Raw genomic sequence first — 16,640 nt, forward strand, 5'->3', positions numbered from 1 at the left:
TTATTAAATATGGAAATTAGAGATAGAGGCATATTTGGTAGCTTTTTCTTTTGGAGTTGTCAAAGAGAAATATGATTCATTTGTGTTACTGCGTGATTTTACCATGAAAAAGACTTGTTTTCCCTTACTTAACTTGCAGTTACAGCTACTCACTGTGTGTCCTAGGATGCTGAGATATAGAAAATAATCATATTGCCCTTTAAATTTACAGAGAGAGTGGTGAGAGGCTGGAACGGGCTTCCCAGAGAGGAGGTGGGTGCCCTGTCCCTGGAGGTGTTCAAGGCCAGGTTGGATGGGGCCCTGGGCAACCTTGTGTAGCTCCAGGCCTGGAGGTTGGTGGCCCTGCCTGTGACAGGGGGTTGGAGCTCTGTGATCCTTGGGGTTCCTTCCAACCTATACCATTCTCTGATTCTATGTGCTAATGAACATAAGCAACCCATCAGATAGTGAATGAGCTTGGTACTCTATGCTGAGCAGCTTAGTTCTGCGAGGAAGACTCATTTGTCCATGATAACATTATGAGATTTGGTTTACTGCTTTCCTTATATAGTCAGGATGTCTGGGAGCAAAAGTGTAGGTCATGCTCTTAATTACGTGGGAGACTTGTTTCAAGGGTCCTGTATTCCTGCAGGGGTCATTTTCATGCAGCATTGAACAAGGGTCAGGAGTAATTCTCTCCACATATAATTTGGTGAATTTACTGAGTTGAACTGGTGATTTTGCTGATAAATGAGAGCCTAGCTCAGCAGAGTATTTAAATTCATTCCTATTTAGCAGAGTACTTACACATGTGCTTAACTTATGAGATCAAGTCCCAGAAGACTGAAAGAGCTTGCTTCAGTGGTTTTCTGAGCAGGGGTCAACTTCTGAACTGGAACTTTAAAGAAAAACAGGGAGCTATAAAAGTTAGGGTGTATTTCAGCGAGCTGCCAGAAGGCAGAAGCCTGCTTTCTGTGTATTTGCTTCTGAGGAGTGAGTGTGTACGTGGATTCTTAGGGAGTGTGCTGCATCTTTTCACAGAGGGGTTAATCACTTGGTCTCTTCTGCTGGCTGCCTGCTTCTGAAAACCTAGTTTTGTGTGATTGGTGTAATGTTACTGGAGGGAATGACAGACACACAGATATACTGATTGCATAATCCTTTCTTTATTAAGGAACTAGGCAAAACCCCCCAAAACAGCTTGTTAGAGCCATAGCTGCCGCTGCAAAAAGTATTTCTTCCTAAGCATTTTATCCTATCTAATTTTAAACCTTTCCAGTCATTGTGTCTACCATGTCCTTTTGAGATGCTTCCACTCTCCTTTTGCTTTGAATTTGGTCCATATTTCCTGTTGTTTCTAATTATACTCTTCTGCCTACTTGCTCCTTGACGCTTAAATCCTTGAGATATTTGTGGAAAGTTAGCACTTTCTGTTGCTTCTGCCTTTTAAACCTCACCTACTGATTTTTTTCAGAAAATCACCAACCTGCCTTCTGCTCATCTTGATGTTGCTTCAAGTATTGCACATTCAGGCCCTCTGAAAATCCGGCAGATTTTCTAAAACTGGTAGAAGAAATAATTTTGTCCATCTCCTTCCAACTGTTGTGGCTTTTCTTTGTACCTTATCCTAAAGTCAAGCAGCTTGAGTTAAGCAAAAGCAAAACCATGCCTGAAAATCTGTTTATATTCATAGACTGTAATGATAATTTTGGCGGTGCAGTGTTTTAATTCCTCATGTAATTTGGTTGCTTTTATTATTCTGTTGGATTTCTCCACACATGTTCCAAGAATCAAGCTAGTGATGAGGTTCAAAGTATGTTGCCTATCTGAATTTTGCTTGGAGGAGATATTTTAAGTCTGTATTTTTGGTGATACTGTGTTCCAGCTAGTACACCCTTGTGGATTTTCCATTGCAGTGAAAGAAGTGTAATGTGTATATTTGCAATGGTTTCATGTTAGTCTTGCAGAGAAAGAGAGTCTACATTCAATTGAGTCATTAAAGACTCAAAATTGGACTATGAAACAATAGTGCAATAGCAGTAAGAGTATAAAACAAAGAAGGGCTGACAATTCAGGCAAACTGTCTGCCATGAAATGAAGTCCCCTTTGTGTTTTGATACACATTGTTTTCACCTCTGATCTCCTTGTTGTCTTCTTGTGAAGCTCTGCTGTTCATGAGAGGAAACCTGATTCACAAATTTCAATAAGGGTGGCAGATTTTGTAATGCCTCTGAGTAGGCATTGATCTGCACTTACTGCTTTTCTCTGTTACACGGATGATGTATGGACCTGCTGAAACTATTAATGATTACTAGAATTACTGAATTTATAATTATAATAATTAGGGTCTCTCTTTCTTTGCTTCCAGTTCAATAAAATCAATGTGTCTTTTTAAAGGGCTAAATGTACATCTTCCCACTGTCAATTCTAAAGATTGCTAAGCGAGTCCTAAGATCCTTCCAAGTAGGAGCAATGCAATTTGTGCTGCTGCTCAGCTCCAGTGTTGGTGGTTGTTTCTCACAGAATCTTCTTTTAAGATCCAAGATGAATATCCTCAAACTTATCAATCAAAGTAGATTTAAGGCTCAATTCACGTTAGAGAGACGTGTCCCATGTAGTAAGGAAGTTTACGTGATGTCGCATGTCCATCACGTGAGTTGACGGCATGAGAACCTTGCTCCTGTTAGGTGATAATTCTTTGTACCAACGCATTTCCCTAGTATTTCATGAAGCATTTAGCTAATTCATGCCATGTGTGTTTTCCCCTATGCTCCAATTTTCTTGTTATTATTTTTACTGAAGGAGGACTTTTGGAAACAGCAAGCAACTGTAGTTGCATTCTGACAGAGTGTATTGAGATAAGGTAATGAGAACCTACCATTTCTCAGCTTGCCTACTTAGATCAGTGAGTATTTAAAATCCATTCTTTTGTTTTCAGCTATATTGGGGTAGGGGAGGAGTTGTTTGGCTGGGGGTGATTTGAGGACGCAGAAACATGGAAGGAGTAATTTTGAATGAGGGAGCTATTATCAGCTATTACATGTTTCCAGGAGGTCTGCAGAGTTATTTAATGTTTTTCTGTGAGCACTTGTAGGAAGTGGAGCTGTGTTTGACCATACTATCCATTTCAGTGACTGGAGTGTGCTATGGTCCGGTCGGTCTGAGCAGTGGCTCATAGAAGGCTTCAGTTCCAGCCAGGGTGGCTCCTCTGACTGCTTTAACCATTAGACTAATCAGGTTCTGGAAGAGCCTTTCAGAGCAATAGGGATTTCAAATCCCTCAAGTGTTTTTAAAATGGAGCTTGATAAGTTTAGGAAGAGATTATATCATGTGGTGGTTATGGTGGCAGGAAGCTATCCATATGGACCAAGACCTCTTCCTGTCCAGACCAGCACTTAAATGCATCTCTCCCTGTGCTGAGTTATTTTTTCATCTAGAATGTATGATATCAGTTTTCATATGGACAGTTGGTCTTTGTGTTTCCTTTAGCAGCTCCTGGACCATTTGCATAAATAAGATTAGGAATGCTTGATAAGCAATTGGTGATGGTCGGATAGAAAAGGTAGACCTCACCAAAGGATGGTGGCTGAATGTGCTCACATGCATAAACCACTGCAAATTGTTATTGTTATTGGGATAGTTTGCTAGTCTCAGAACATCTTCTATAGGATAATTCTCTACAGCATAATTGCCGTGGTCATAGTTTGCCCCAATTTTTTGCCCTTACTATTTTCTTCATTGTGATTCCTCAGAGAGTATCCAAGGATTGGCAGGACATATGTATCCCCTTATACTTCAGCAATGCTTCTGAGTTCAGGTGCGCCTCAGCCTTGGGCTCAAACTGGTGAAAAGTCAGGTGCATCAACACTGGATGCAATGAGACCTAAAATGATGACACTACTTGACTTAATGGAATAGTTCAGGCTAATAAGAACATGAGTTCTATGAGCTTTTGAACTCATACAATTTTTAATGTCACAATTACATCAAAAACTATTATTTGATGTGACAGGACCTAGGACTGAACTGCAGACCTGTATCATCATCCTGTCTGTGTGATTTCATCATGGCTATCAGATTATCCCAAGGTGTATGGAGGGGAAACATCTGCTCAAACACTAAAACTGTGCCATAGCTGGGGCAGGGCGGGGGTACTGTATTTTGATCATTACAGATGAAGTAATTTAATGAGTGTACATACCTGTTAGCACCAGGCAAAGGCTGAAATATGTCAGTAGAGCAAAACAAATGTACAGACTGCACTGCATGCCCAGTTATCCAGATCTGCATTGCACACTGCCAACTTTAACATGTATAATATATAAAACAGATCAATATTTGCATATGCACTTACAGTCATCCTCAAATGATAGAATTTGGTAGAAGCCACCATGTCTTTCTGTATGTCCATACATGTCCATTCCTACAACAGTACTATTTTACTAATCTTTCAATATTTGTGTTATTGATCAGGTCTTCAGGCCCTTTCCTGTACTATATGTTTTTTCCATAAGGGTCTTGTTTCCCCTTATAGTAGAGCAAATACTAATGAGGTTGATGAAGCAGATGCTGCATTCTAGGCAGCTTGGTTGGTTGTGCTCACAAGTGCTGTGCAGCTGGTAAATGAGATTGTGGAGGTGAACGGATGAAAAGCAGAGGTGACAGTTTTCCATTTAGTGCTGGTGATCAGATCCTGTTTTGCTGTAGGACAGACAGCAAATAGCCTGGCAGAGCATGGTGTTACTTAATTTTCAGGTTTTAGTAAATGCAGTCTCTTGATACCACCTTTCTTAGCATGCCTCCAGATCCATTATTTTCACCGTAAGAATTTGTTTGTGAAAGGAGCTTTCTTGTCCCTACATATTAACACCATGTTTCAATTAAACTTGCACAGAATAGATTGTAAAACCACTTGTGGTGGAAAAGAACAGAAGCCTAAAAAACATGGAGATGACTTCCAGTTACTTGGTCGTGGCCAAGTTGCAGATCTTTAAGAACTGATGGGAGACAAGACTTTGTTCTTCTGGCTGCTGGTGTCCCTTACACATGGGTGTTGATCTATGAAGTACAGGTTGAAGTGCCCAGCTGTCCCAGAATTTCTGTAAGATCACAAAAAAGTCTAAATTATATTCCTCTTTGGAAAAAACATGTGAGAATTTTTAAACCATGCAAACTTAATCCAACACTGGAATTGGCCCTGCTTTGAGAAAGGCGTTTGACCAGATGGCTTGCAGAGGTCCCTTTCAAGCAAGATTAGCCTATAATTCTGTGATTTAAAAATATATTTTAGCCTAAAGGTTTTCAGAAAGCTCTGTGTGTATGTGTGTGGATAGGGGCAATGTATATATTCTCTCTTCACTTTATTTTCCATGGTATTGCTTAAAAATAAGAGAGATTCCGGAAGCAGCTTTTATTTCATATTAAGGAAGCTGGAAAGCATTTCTTTTCTAATTCAAGACTTGGCAGATACTGAACATTTGGGTAAAGAAAACATCTTTTTTTTTTAATGCTGAGGAGAACCTTACACTCTGCAAGATGTTCAAGATCAGCAAAAATACTTGCTGAATAGTTCACAGCAGAGGAAGTTCCTGTACTTGAGGATAGTCATCTCATAGATTGGATATGCCTTGGCAGATCTCACCAAAGCAGCTACTAATTTTGAAATATATCGAGTCATTGAGTCTTCTGAAATATAAGGCTGCTTTTACATGTGATTGCATTTGCTGAACTGGAGTGGACACTAATAAGCAAGGCATAAATAGGTGTGTTACTGATCTCATCGTGGAGCCATGAATGGACCTATGTGCCAAAATACTGGGTCTCCCACTCTGGATTTAGGACTGCAATTAAATTTTAAAAGTGGATAGGGGAGATAAATTTTGGATTCCAAAGTCAAATGACCAAGGTGGGCATCACAGAGAGCAGCTGATCTCAGAAGCATGGATTATAAAGCAGCAAAATGCTGCATCTCAGATGTGAGTGTGTAAATAGTAACTTAGCCTGGTAAGCTGAAAGAACTGGGGCTGTTCAGCCTTGAGAAAATAAGGCTAAGAGAGGATCTTATTGGTGTTTTTAAATATCTCAAGTGTGGGACACAGGGGGACATGGCCAGTCTCTTCTCAGTGTCTGTGGGGACAGGACAAGGGGCGATGGGCTCAAGTTGGAGCACAGGGAGTTCCACACCAATGTGGGGAAGAACTTCCTGCTGAGGGTGAGGGAGCCCTGGGACAGGCTGCCCAGGGGGTGTGGAGTCTCCTCCTTTTGAGATTATGCTTTGGCAGAGGGGTTGGACCTTATTATCTCTTGACGTCCCATCCAGCCCCTACAATTCTGTGACTCTGTGAAAGTATCACTTCTTGGGGAGACTCACTCTAGAAGTACCTTTTAGACCAGTAACTGGGCTAGTTTGGCCACTGAATATTGAGTGAAGTCTCAGAATTGACAAGATGCCTCCTGTGTGGGTGTATATGAGCCAAGGACTTCTCTTGAGCTTGTGTGTGGTCATCACTGGGACAGTGCCCTATTGCCTTCATTAAACTCTGGAACTCGAAGGTTTCTCGCAAAGCACACGTGCAGACAACTTTGTCTATACAGTTGCCTTTTAGGTATAAATAACTACTAAAAGAGACTTATTCTGAATTGAGCTAGTCTAATCCCACATAAATTTCTGTACAACTAAAATTCGTAGTTTATAAGGAGTTTCAGGGGGATAAATATTTGCAGGATGAGGAACAAATGTCTCTGCAGGGTAGTGTGTTGAGCACAGTGCTTGATCTCATGATTTGGTAGGCTGGGATCACTCAATAGCAGCACTGGCACTGTAATTTTTTAGTATGAAAATACTGGCTCTCACTCCTTGCTGATCAGTAGTGTATTTGTGCGACTCCTCCTGTTCCACAAAAGGTCACTTTTATTTTCAGGAGACTGTGATAATGAAGTGATAGTGACAGTGTTAACAGTCTGGGAAATTGTAATGTGAATGAAATATCTAAGGCTTTTTTTAGGAACACTCTAGGGTGGGATTGATCTAAAGGCTTAGGTGTGGGGGTCATGGTCTAAGAGCCAAAGTCCTATAGAGCTGCCAGTCCCCAGGCCGACCAAGGATATAGAATGAACACATCACCTCCCTGTATACCAGAGTGTTACTTAATTCAGGCCTTTATGCTTCAGTTTCCTACCTGTAAAGTGACTATTATGTTAATCTTTGCCCTATATTTCCTTTGGTCAGTTAAGACAACCATCACCCTTTTCTGTAGTTGTCTCGTAGAGCATAGTCAAAGCCTTAAACCAATGCTGTAGAAACTCTACCAATTAATAAGTCATTTGTGGCTGCTTGCCTGTGTTCCTCTTTTGCAGTTTTACCACACTTATATGTAAGTTATGTTCTATTTATTGTTATTTTTATGCTGAGGACAATAAAAAAGCAGCAGGTAGGGAAGGATTGATGTATTTCTGGTGTTTTATTAAGACTTCGTACTGTCAGTAAAACTGTTTTCTTAGCCCTGCAATTCAGTAATGGCACCTGCATGGTAACTGCAGGTTCTCTGCTGCTGCCTCACAATCAGGCTGCTTCAGAAGTACTCAATGTTTACTGACTACTGTGCTGAATAATTTATTGAATGATTATTAGGCTAGATGTAATAAAGTCAATGTTGATTTACCATTCCCTTAGCATAATGTGGTAAATGATCACTGGATTTACTATGTCAAGAGATGCTCAGGATCATGGTTCTGAACTGAAATGCTGGCTTGGTGGAAAATCAAGTTTTAAATTGATATTGAAAGTTCTGCTAATTTTTACCTGCTTTTCAATGGTCTGACTTACTTAGCAAAAGTGCTATCAACACCTGGAAAATTGTATAGTGAAAAATTGATATGAAAATAGCAAAAAAAAGTCAAATAAATAATTCAGCAAATATTTCTCGACCAGCACTGCTGATGTCATGCTCCAGAGAGATGGATCAATTTTTTTAAAAATAACTTTATCACATGATTAGCAGCCTCATTTTTCTGTGGCTTTTTTTCTTGGTAGTTGGTTCACTTCATACACTGATTCCTGAAGAAAAATGATTTTTCAGCCTACCATCACTGAATTTTTAATAGTAAGATGACAATGAATAAAATTAAAGTTTAATGTACTGCTGTATGTATCACTGTATCTTGATATATCAATGCTGAATAATGATCTTTGCTATGATGCAGTGGACTAGATTCTACCAGTACTGTTGGGGTTTTTTTCAGAATACCCTCTCTGACCTTGGGAAGGTCCAAATCTCACTTTCCTGTCTAAAATATTCCTTCATTTTATTATTTGTTTAGACTGGGACCAGGGACTTTATAAGTATAGAGTGTGTATATTCCAGTTCACTGGCAACATATGGTGCAGGTATTGCTACATAAGGATTAGGTTTTTTACAATAGAATTCTAACTTTTGGGGTAAACTTAAGCAAAGGAGGGGTGGAAATCCTGCTAGCCTTGCCAGCTAGATTTATACCTACTGAATGGATTTGGGGGATCAAGTATTGGATATGTTGAGCTCACGTCCTGGAGCCCAGCCAGCTACTCAGCTGCTGGAAAGCAATATCATGCTGTTAACTTGTTATGTTTAATGTCAAATCTTGCAATATTTGAGGGTTTTTTTACCTTAAATCCGAGTTGTAGGAATAAAATAGTTCCCTGAAAGGCTGCAATTTCTATCCTGTATAAAAGCTTTTCCAAAAAAAGCTGGAAAATATTAATTGATTGCACTCTAGTTCAGAAACCAGAAGGAAAAGACAATCAGGCTCATTAAAACAAAGAGTGTCTCTATGACTGTAAGATGATTTTAAGGGCTTTTAGATTATCACTTTTGTACATATGAGGCTAGTAAAAGAACCCCAACCTGGAGACATAAACCTTCCAGAGATGGCACATCAGTAGCAGAATGCTTTGCTCAGCTTTGTCTTCCCATATTGTGTGGAAGAGTTTGAGTTGAGCCCGAAGCAGGCGTGTTGGTGTGCACTGGTTTAGGGTAGGAAGCCAAAAGGCAGCGTGTTTTGATCACTAAAGTTAAAAATAAATCACACAATACCCAGAAAAAATATAAAAAGTGGATGTGAAGTTTACACCCATCATCATCTCTCACATGGGGATTTTGAAATCACCCCCCTGGAAGAAGTCAATCAGCATTTCCAAAGCAATAGCCTATTGTGTGGGGATGAGCACCAAAAAAAGAGCCCAAATAAATTAGCCTACAGTAACTCACGCTGTTCCTTTCTCACTCTGTGCTTTTTATTCCTCAGATGTCAGTATTATGGTCTCCTTGTCAGTGATTCCACATTTTTTACTTACACATCCTATACACGTAATTTCTGGGATGCTATCAAACATGCCAAGCAGAAGTAGTTTATTGCATTGCAAGTACCTGTTTATGCAGAAGAGATGTGATCTCTATCTCTCTGGTAAATATGGAGAGGAATGCAAATGTATCCCCCTGCCACAACAGTTTGACTCTCATGTAAAGGCTTCTTAAAACAAACAAAAAACCCCCACAAATAAAATCATGCACTTTCCTGCAACTGGAGTTATGGGTATTTGTTATGAATTCAGCAAAGACCAGACAGGCAGTCTTTTCTTGGTGAAGCTGAAAGTTTATCAGAACCCTTTCCTGACTACTTTAAATACTGGGGGAAAGATTTACTTAATTGAGAAGGGAGTTTGAACCTGTATTTTCTTTTTTCTTCCCCCCCCCCCTTATTTCTGTATATTATCTGCACTGTCTCTTCTTCCCATTCATCTGGATTTTTAAGGTGTTTCTCACAAAGTAACTACACACTTCAAGCCTCCTTGTTTATTTTTCTATCATTCTCCTTTTATCTACCTTTTACTGTAGATTTTCTACTCTTCAATCTCTCACATCCTTCTGCAACAGGTCATTTTTCTTCTCTCTGTGATGGTTTTGGGTTTTTTTAATTTCTCCTAGTTTCATCTTCCTGTTTTTCCTCACCCAAAATCTATTTAGGAGGAGGAAACTATGTTTCTTGGTGACATCCTTTCTGTAGAAGGAGCATGAGTGTAATGCTTGGGCATTACAGGGGAGCTCTAGGGAGCAAGATTATTAAGCAGAAAGTACAGAAAAGGAAGAATACCAAAGGAAAGGCTGATTCTCTAGTGGTCCTTTGAATTCCCTTTGACCTCCTGACATTTGGTTGGGAAACACATATTCTTTCATGATAATAACAGGAGTAATGGCTTGCAATTCCAAAATGGATGGGCAAAAATATTATGTAAAGCTATTCTTCCTGAAATGGGTCACATGCTGAATAAAATACCTTAGAAAAAGCTTTTTAAAAAGGCTGTATAAGAAATTGCTTCAGAAAGTTGTGGTGCTCCGTTGCAAAATATTTTGTTTTCACTGCTCATTGTTATGCCCTTCCCCCTACATCTCATATTGTTTTATGGTATTTCTTACCACACAAGGAAGAAGTTATATTTAATGCATATTGCCCCTGCTGGCTCTGTGTGGTGGCAGGACAGATGACAGCAAGCCTTAAAACCTTTTTGCAACCCAACTGATAGAGCTGGAAATAGCTAGCCTGGTGTTCTTATCTGGTATGACAACAGAGCATATTATCTTACTTTTACCCAAAGATTTGTACTTATTTTTAAATCACTTTCTGAAATGCCACCTTATTCCATTTTGTGTGTATAAATCATCTTATACACTTTGTGGTGTATAAATCATCTTATCCCTCTTTTTATGGAAAGTCATTTTCAGTTTAATTTTCTCTCTCTGCTGTAGAATGGGGATAACGTTTTTCACAAAGTCCCTCAGGCCCCGTGGGGTCAGCTGTGCTGCTGTGGCCCGTCTCACACGCTACAAAGTTTTCCCAGTTATCCCTGGAAATGTTTCTTCTTTTCCTGAGCACTGCTGTTCCCACCTCTCAGCCCGAGTCTGAGACAGGCTCTCCCAGACTCTTTCAGTACCCTGCAGGAGATGTGCTGGAGACCTGGGTACATGTGGAAGTAGAGAAGAATAAAGATTGCCTTCTTTCTCTCTTCTCCCCAAGGCTCTTTCATTAACATTCCTATGATATATCTTATTTAGCATATTCATAGCTTTAGGCTTCTGGTGTCCGTTATAGCCTTCTAAAGACAGTGATAAAACCTTATACGTTGCATTATGAGAAACATTACATGGCCAGTCATTTTAGTAGGTTCAGAAAGAATCTTGTTTTCTGAGCATTATGTAAAGATAAAGGCGATACCACCACTAGAGAAATTGGGGATGGAGTACTTGAACGGGCTTACACACTGCCAGCATCCAGTGGCTGCTCTTGGGTTTACAGGGGCTCTTCTTGAAAACCATCTCTTGCAGGTTGTACCATCATCCCTGGAGACCCAGAAGAGTGGCTGGTCCTTTCTCTAAAGAAACTTGCCATAATGGCAGGTGGTAGCAACAGGCCATTGGCCACCAGTCTCTTGGATTTAAAAGGACTCTCAGGCCATAGAAAAGCAGAAGGGAGTTTGAGGGGGGGGTGTGTTTGGTTGTTTTTTCTTTTAAATTGCCTCAGCCAGGGATGTGTCAGAAGAAGCAGGTGCAGAACAGATCTGTGGAGGTAGGAAATGCTTGCCTAGAGACAGGACAGAGTTTCCCATTGCTCTTAATTTGTCAGAGCTGCTTGGTCTTTTGTTAGCCAGGAAATAAAAGGCAGATTAAGAAATACCCTGCAAATGTGCCTGTGCTGTCCTGGCTGACAGGAGGGAAGAGCAGTCTGCTCCATTCCAATGAAGTTTCCTCTTTTTTTCCCCTGTCTGCCTTGTCTGCAGATTGGGCTGAGACCCTTTAAAAATGTGTCTACACGGCACAGAGCTCAGCAGGGCTCTGTTCACGGGGAGAGTTTATTGGCATCACAGCGAACTCCATTACAGTTTAACTCTCAACTATAAACAGCCAAACCCCATGTGAAGGATTTGACTTTAAATTAACATCAAGAACCGTTTCGCTTTGGCCACTCTTCAACTCAGCTTGGATTGCTGTGGTGAACCTTCCAGTTTGTCCATTGTAAACTTCCTAATCGTGTAGCCTCCCATATTGTAGCTAACACTGCTGCAGTGCTCTTGGTAGCAATAATGGTTTTAGTGTTAGCAAAGACGAGCTGCCAGCATGCTACAGCGTTATAGTGACCATAAAGCCTGTGCCTACCTTGAGGAGGATTAAGCAGTGCATCATTTCAAGTAGCAGTGCCTGACTCCCCAGTAGAAACATTCCTATTGTACCAAGCCACTTTGACTTCCCCACAAATAGTTGTATGTGAGTGGACCTCAGCAATGAATATTCTTTGCCCAAATATTCTCCATTTATATTTTTAAACTGTATTTTCTGAAGGACGACTTTTTCACTTCTCTGTTGAAAGATTTCAGTTGCTAAATGCTGCTTAGGAAAGCTGTAAATTTGGGACACAGATACACAGGACTTGCACGTATAGCAGGATCATCATAGTAAGTGATGAGTAAAGTAATGAAACAGAAGTTCCTGACCCGCTGCTGACAGCCTGGGTCTGATCATAGGTCATGCAATACTTTCACTTTTTTTTTCTTTTTTTTAATACATCTTTAGCAGCAGTAATGAGATTCTTATTGATCTTTGGGTGCTCTGTAATCCTGTCATTTGAAGGTGTTTAGTATTTCTAAGAGAAGCTGCTTCAACCAGTTTCTATCAAAATTACGTTTGGTAGCAAAGCGTGTGTAGTGGTGGCTACAAGAACTTCATTAAAATACCTGTTTTAAAGGAGTAATGAAAAGAAAATATTAGCATTTTTGGAGGGGTTACTCTACTTGTGCCATAGTAGTTCAAGAATTAAAGGACCATGCTCCACTTCCCCCATTTTTTCCTCCCTTCCTTGTTTTCCTGTATCCTGATCCCTTTTCTCCTAATCCCAAACATACCTGGTAAAGATTCAGCTGATTGCCTCTTTTGGCAGTCATTGATTGCCTCTTTTGGCAATCATTTGGTATGTCCATGGTATTCTGCCCTGCAGAAATCCCTCCCTGCTCTTACCGGACACGTTTCTGGTGACAGCACCGAGCTGGTGACTGGGAGCAGCAGACAGCAATGCAGAAATGAAGGCAGCCACCCTGAATAGAACCATAAACCCCAGGTTCATTATATGAAGATTAAATTAGTTCTTTAAACAGAGCAACTGCGACAGAACATACTGTACAAAGCAGCATCGCTGCCAGGTATTTATAGGCAAAGCATTGCCCGCTCAGGTGACAATCGCCACAGCTGTATAAAGCAGCTTTCTGATCCTGCCCAGGTCAGCATGAAATGAGCCTGCATTCAGTGCCAGTTTAGAAATTGTGCTCTTTTTTTTTCCCCCTCCTGACATGAAGAAATGAGAAACTGAACACAATGTGTTCCATTCTGGAAACGCAGAGGCTCCTTTTAAATTCCATCCAGGGTAGCAAGAGCTCGATGTAGCCATTAAAATCCAAACCTTGAAGGTGATAAGATTAAACTCTTGAAGCAGCAGCTTTGGGTAAAGTATTGGATTTCATCAGCGTGATAAAAATCTCCAAGTATTTTGGGAAGAATCCCAAACTGGGTTTGTTGTCATAACTGGTTTCATAAAAAATAAATGCCTCGGTTTAGCTCTTTTTTTCTGCATCAGCTGGGAAAACCTGCTGCGTTTGGGGCACATTCAGGGGTTCTCTAATCAGTTGCTGAAATGTTTCCACTCTCCAGCGTAACTGGCTTGTGACACCTGAGTGCTGTGCCATTCTTCCTCTCCTTGAGTATTATCCCAGTGAAATCCTGCTCTTCCCTTTCCCCTCCACGCTGACACTGAAGATCTGTTCGTCCTTCAGTGCTGCAGAAGGAAAAGCACTGTCATTCTCAGTGTCCCCTGGATTTCTGCACCGCTACAAAATTCTGCATTCCTCAACAACTTCACAGTAAATTGAGTATTTTCTAGTCTCTATAAATGCCATTGGACTATGGAGCTCACCTTGCCAAGGTACACAATAGAAACTTCACTGCATTGCTTTTTGTACAGTGGCTGGTTTTATAACAAGCTCTGCAGGAACGCCATCGATGAGCCCCTGTCCAATTTCCCCTCTTTATATCTCTGCTTTATGGTATTCACTTACATGAATCATGTAACCTAAGGAAGGACAGCATGTAAAGACAAAGGTACCAGTAACCCCAGTGATGCCAGAGTATCCTGGGAAATCACATCTAGGAACTCTTTTCTAGTGTTTTTTACTCAAGGATCTGGGCAGGATTGGGTAATATTAAATCATCCAGTTTTTTAAAACTCTTCTTTCCCACAACAACCTCAATTTTCTGTAATTCCTGTCTGGGCAAAGGATAAAAGAAGCTTCAGACAGACATTCACAGCAAGGAAGCAGCATAGCCAAAAATTAATTCCAAGTTTTCCAGTTCTCTGCTCCCTGCTGCCCGGGTTCCCAGACCCCATCCTGAGCTGTAACTGCTCTTCCATGCCTCTTTTTAAGAAGCAGAACATGCTTTTCATGCAGTAGTTTCCCATTACAAGGAGTGATACCCTTTAGATTTGCTCATGTGTTGCATTAACGGGGAGGAAGCACCATGTGCTCATTAAAGGGAGAGCCTCTGAGTCAGGATTTTTAGGCTGTAGCTTTAACTTGAGCTTTACCTTGGTTTGATTTTCCCTCCTCCTGTAAAATGGAGCAGTGCTTAGTGATCCTTGTCACAGAGTGTTACTAAACCACTTGAATGTACAGGGAAGACAAGTGCAAATGATTAATTCATTATTAAATCCATCATCCCACCAAATCCTTCCTTTGGAAGAGACTTAATCCAATGTTTTATTAATATAAAAGCAATTATATTGTTTGGCTTATCAGTCAAATGAATGGAACCTTTCTTCTCCTGTCTTCCTTCCAGTGCGGATGGCCCTTCCTCTGAAATCATGCAGATTGATTTTGAAATTGAAGACTTAATTGATTTACCCGGGACCCAGCTCATCACCTGGCAGGTAGAATACCCTGGAGATACAACATCTGACCTAGGAATCTCCAAGATCTACGTAAACCAGAAGGACCTGGTAGGAGTTCTCCCTTTGGCTATGGTAAGAAAGCGTCTGGCATTCTGCAAGTTTTTAATGTTGCTTTACAACTCGGGGGTCTGGCAGATGCAAATGATCTGGGGAAATGGGTGGGGGACAGAAAGATTCAGTGCCTTGAGAAACAGATACTAACTGGGGGTTGCTTCATTCAGCAGTGAAACTACATGAGGGTAAGCCATACCCAGTCACACTCTCTCTGATCAGCACACTGGCTTCTTGGAGGCAGAAGCTGATTTCATGGCATTCCCAGTGTTCAGAAGTCACTGTTATTGGTGCATGAAGTGGTTTACTGGGACACTCAGCATGTTGTATGTGTAACTGGAATCATAAGGGCTCTTACATTTGGTCCAATCTTTAAGGACTCCCTGAATCACAGGGTTTTTTCAGTTTTCTTTTAATTCTGCCTCCACATTCATTTAAGAGTGAGAAAAGAAATGAAAGTCATGGCATGACTTCTGAGCAACCTTTAATGACCCAGGGAACACAAAACACAGTATGTAGCCAACTGTCTGTTCTACATTCCAATGGGTTGCCACCCCATCACAGTGTAAAACAGAGGTCTTGAAAAATACCTGACTCTTTAGCCTTGGTCTCAGCTAAAAAGCCTGTTAGGGACCCAAACGAGTGCAGGCAGAACTTCTGTGCATTTCCTCTCCTCTCCTCTTCACGTTTTTTCAGCGTTAGTACTGAAGTGCACTTGTCTAAGGCTGGCTGTGCCTCATTTGTGTTCTTAGACAATCTGTTAGAAAATATTGACACGTTATTATTTAGTGCTGAAAGGAAACCAAAAATCAATCCCAGAGCATTTAAAAAAATGTAACCTGGATGTTTGCCTGGTGATAGCCAGTTAATTATGCCATTACTGTGTCTGAAGGTGTTCTCTGTACTTCCAGACTCACAGAGCTGCTAATGGCTGTTATTGTTATTTACTGAGTTTACTCAGATGTTGTGATTCTTTACTTCATCAGAAATACTTCTTTTCTTTTGTGACGGCTCATCCTTTCATTACCAAGGTGTATGTCACAGTTGAAGGAGCTCTCCCCATCTGGAATTGTGGCCATCTAACAAACTAGAGTTGTGTTTCTAATCCTTTTACTTTGCATGACTCTTTTCATGGGCTAGTTCCTTCTGTGGAACAGTGGGTTATCTCTGCTGGGTTTTGATAAGAGAAGAGGCTTTCAGGTCTGCAGATGGGACCCTGATGTGCAGTGGCACAAGTTCTGGAGTATTGAGGGTTAAGGCTGTAGTGCTGGTCTGATTTACATAATAGGAGATGTGGGAATTTTTATTTGCTCCATTCCTTAATGGAAAGATAGAAGATTTCTTTCCTGGGGGTTCCAATGGTTGCAGAAAGCACGAGTTCTTCTCATACATGCCCATGGTGGCTTTATTATCAAGTGATATGGTGGCAAAAATGATTTGTAAGAACAAAAATAGATTTTCCTGGCAAATCAAGTCCCTCTACTAATTTCCATTTAAAATAAAAAGGCCTATTTTCCAGAATCACAGAAGTCTATGCACAAAGGTCACATGAAGTCTATAAATGTTTCAGTAGGCAGCATTTTACAAGG

The 16,640-nt window shown here is 40.6% G+C and overlaps 1 protein-coding gene across 1 annotated transcript in view; it reads left to right on the forward strand.

Annotated features, from left to right (window-relative positions):
• TMEM132D (transmembrane protein 132D) overlaps positions 1-16,640 on the forward strand; it is a gene marked incomplete at both ends in the record, with an annotated part of 253,454 nt that overhangs the window by 143,846 nt on the left and 92,968 nt on the right. The window contains one exon of the mRNA XM_084272110.1: positions 14,889-15,072. Within this exon, the coding sequence (XP_084128236.1) occupies positions 14,889-15,072 (184 nt within the window). The remainder of the gene's footprint in view (positions 1-14,888; positions 15,073-16,640) is intronic.

Source organism: Gallinula chloropus (genome assembly GCF_964237585.1).
Source record: "Gallinula chloropus genome assembly, chromosome: 17".
Lineage (NCBI taxonomy): Eukaryota > Metazoa > Chordata > Aves > Gruiformes > Rallidae > Gallinula > Gallinula chloropus.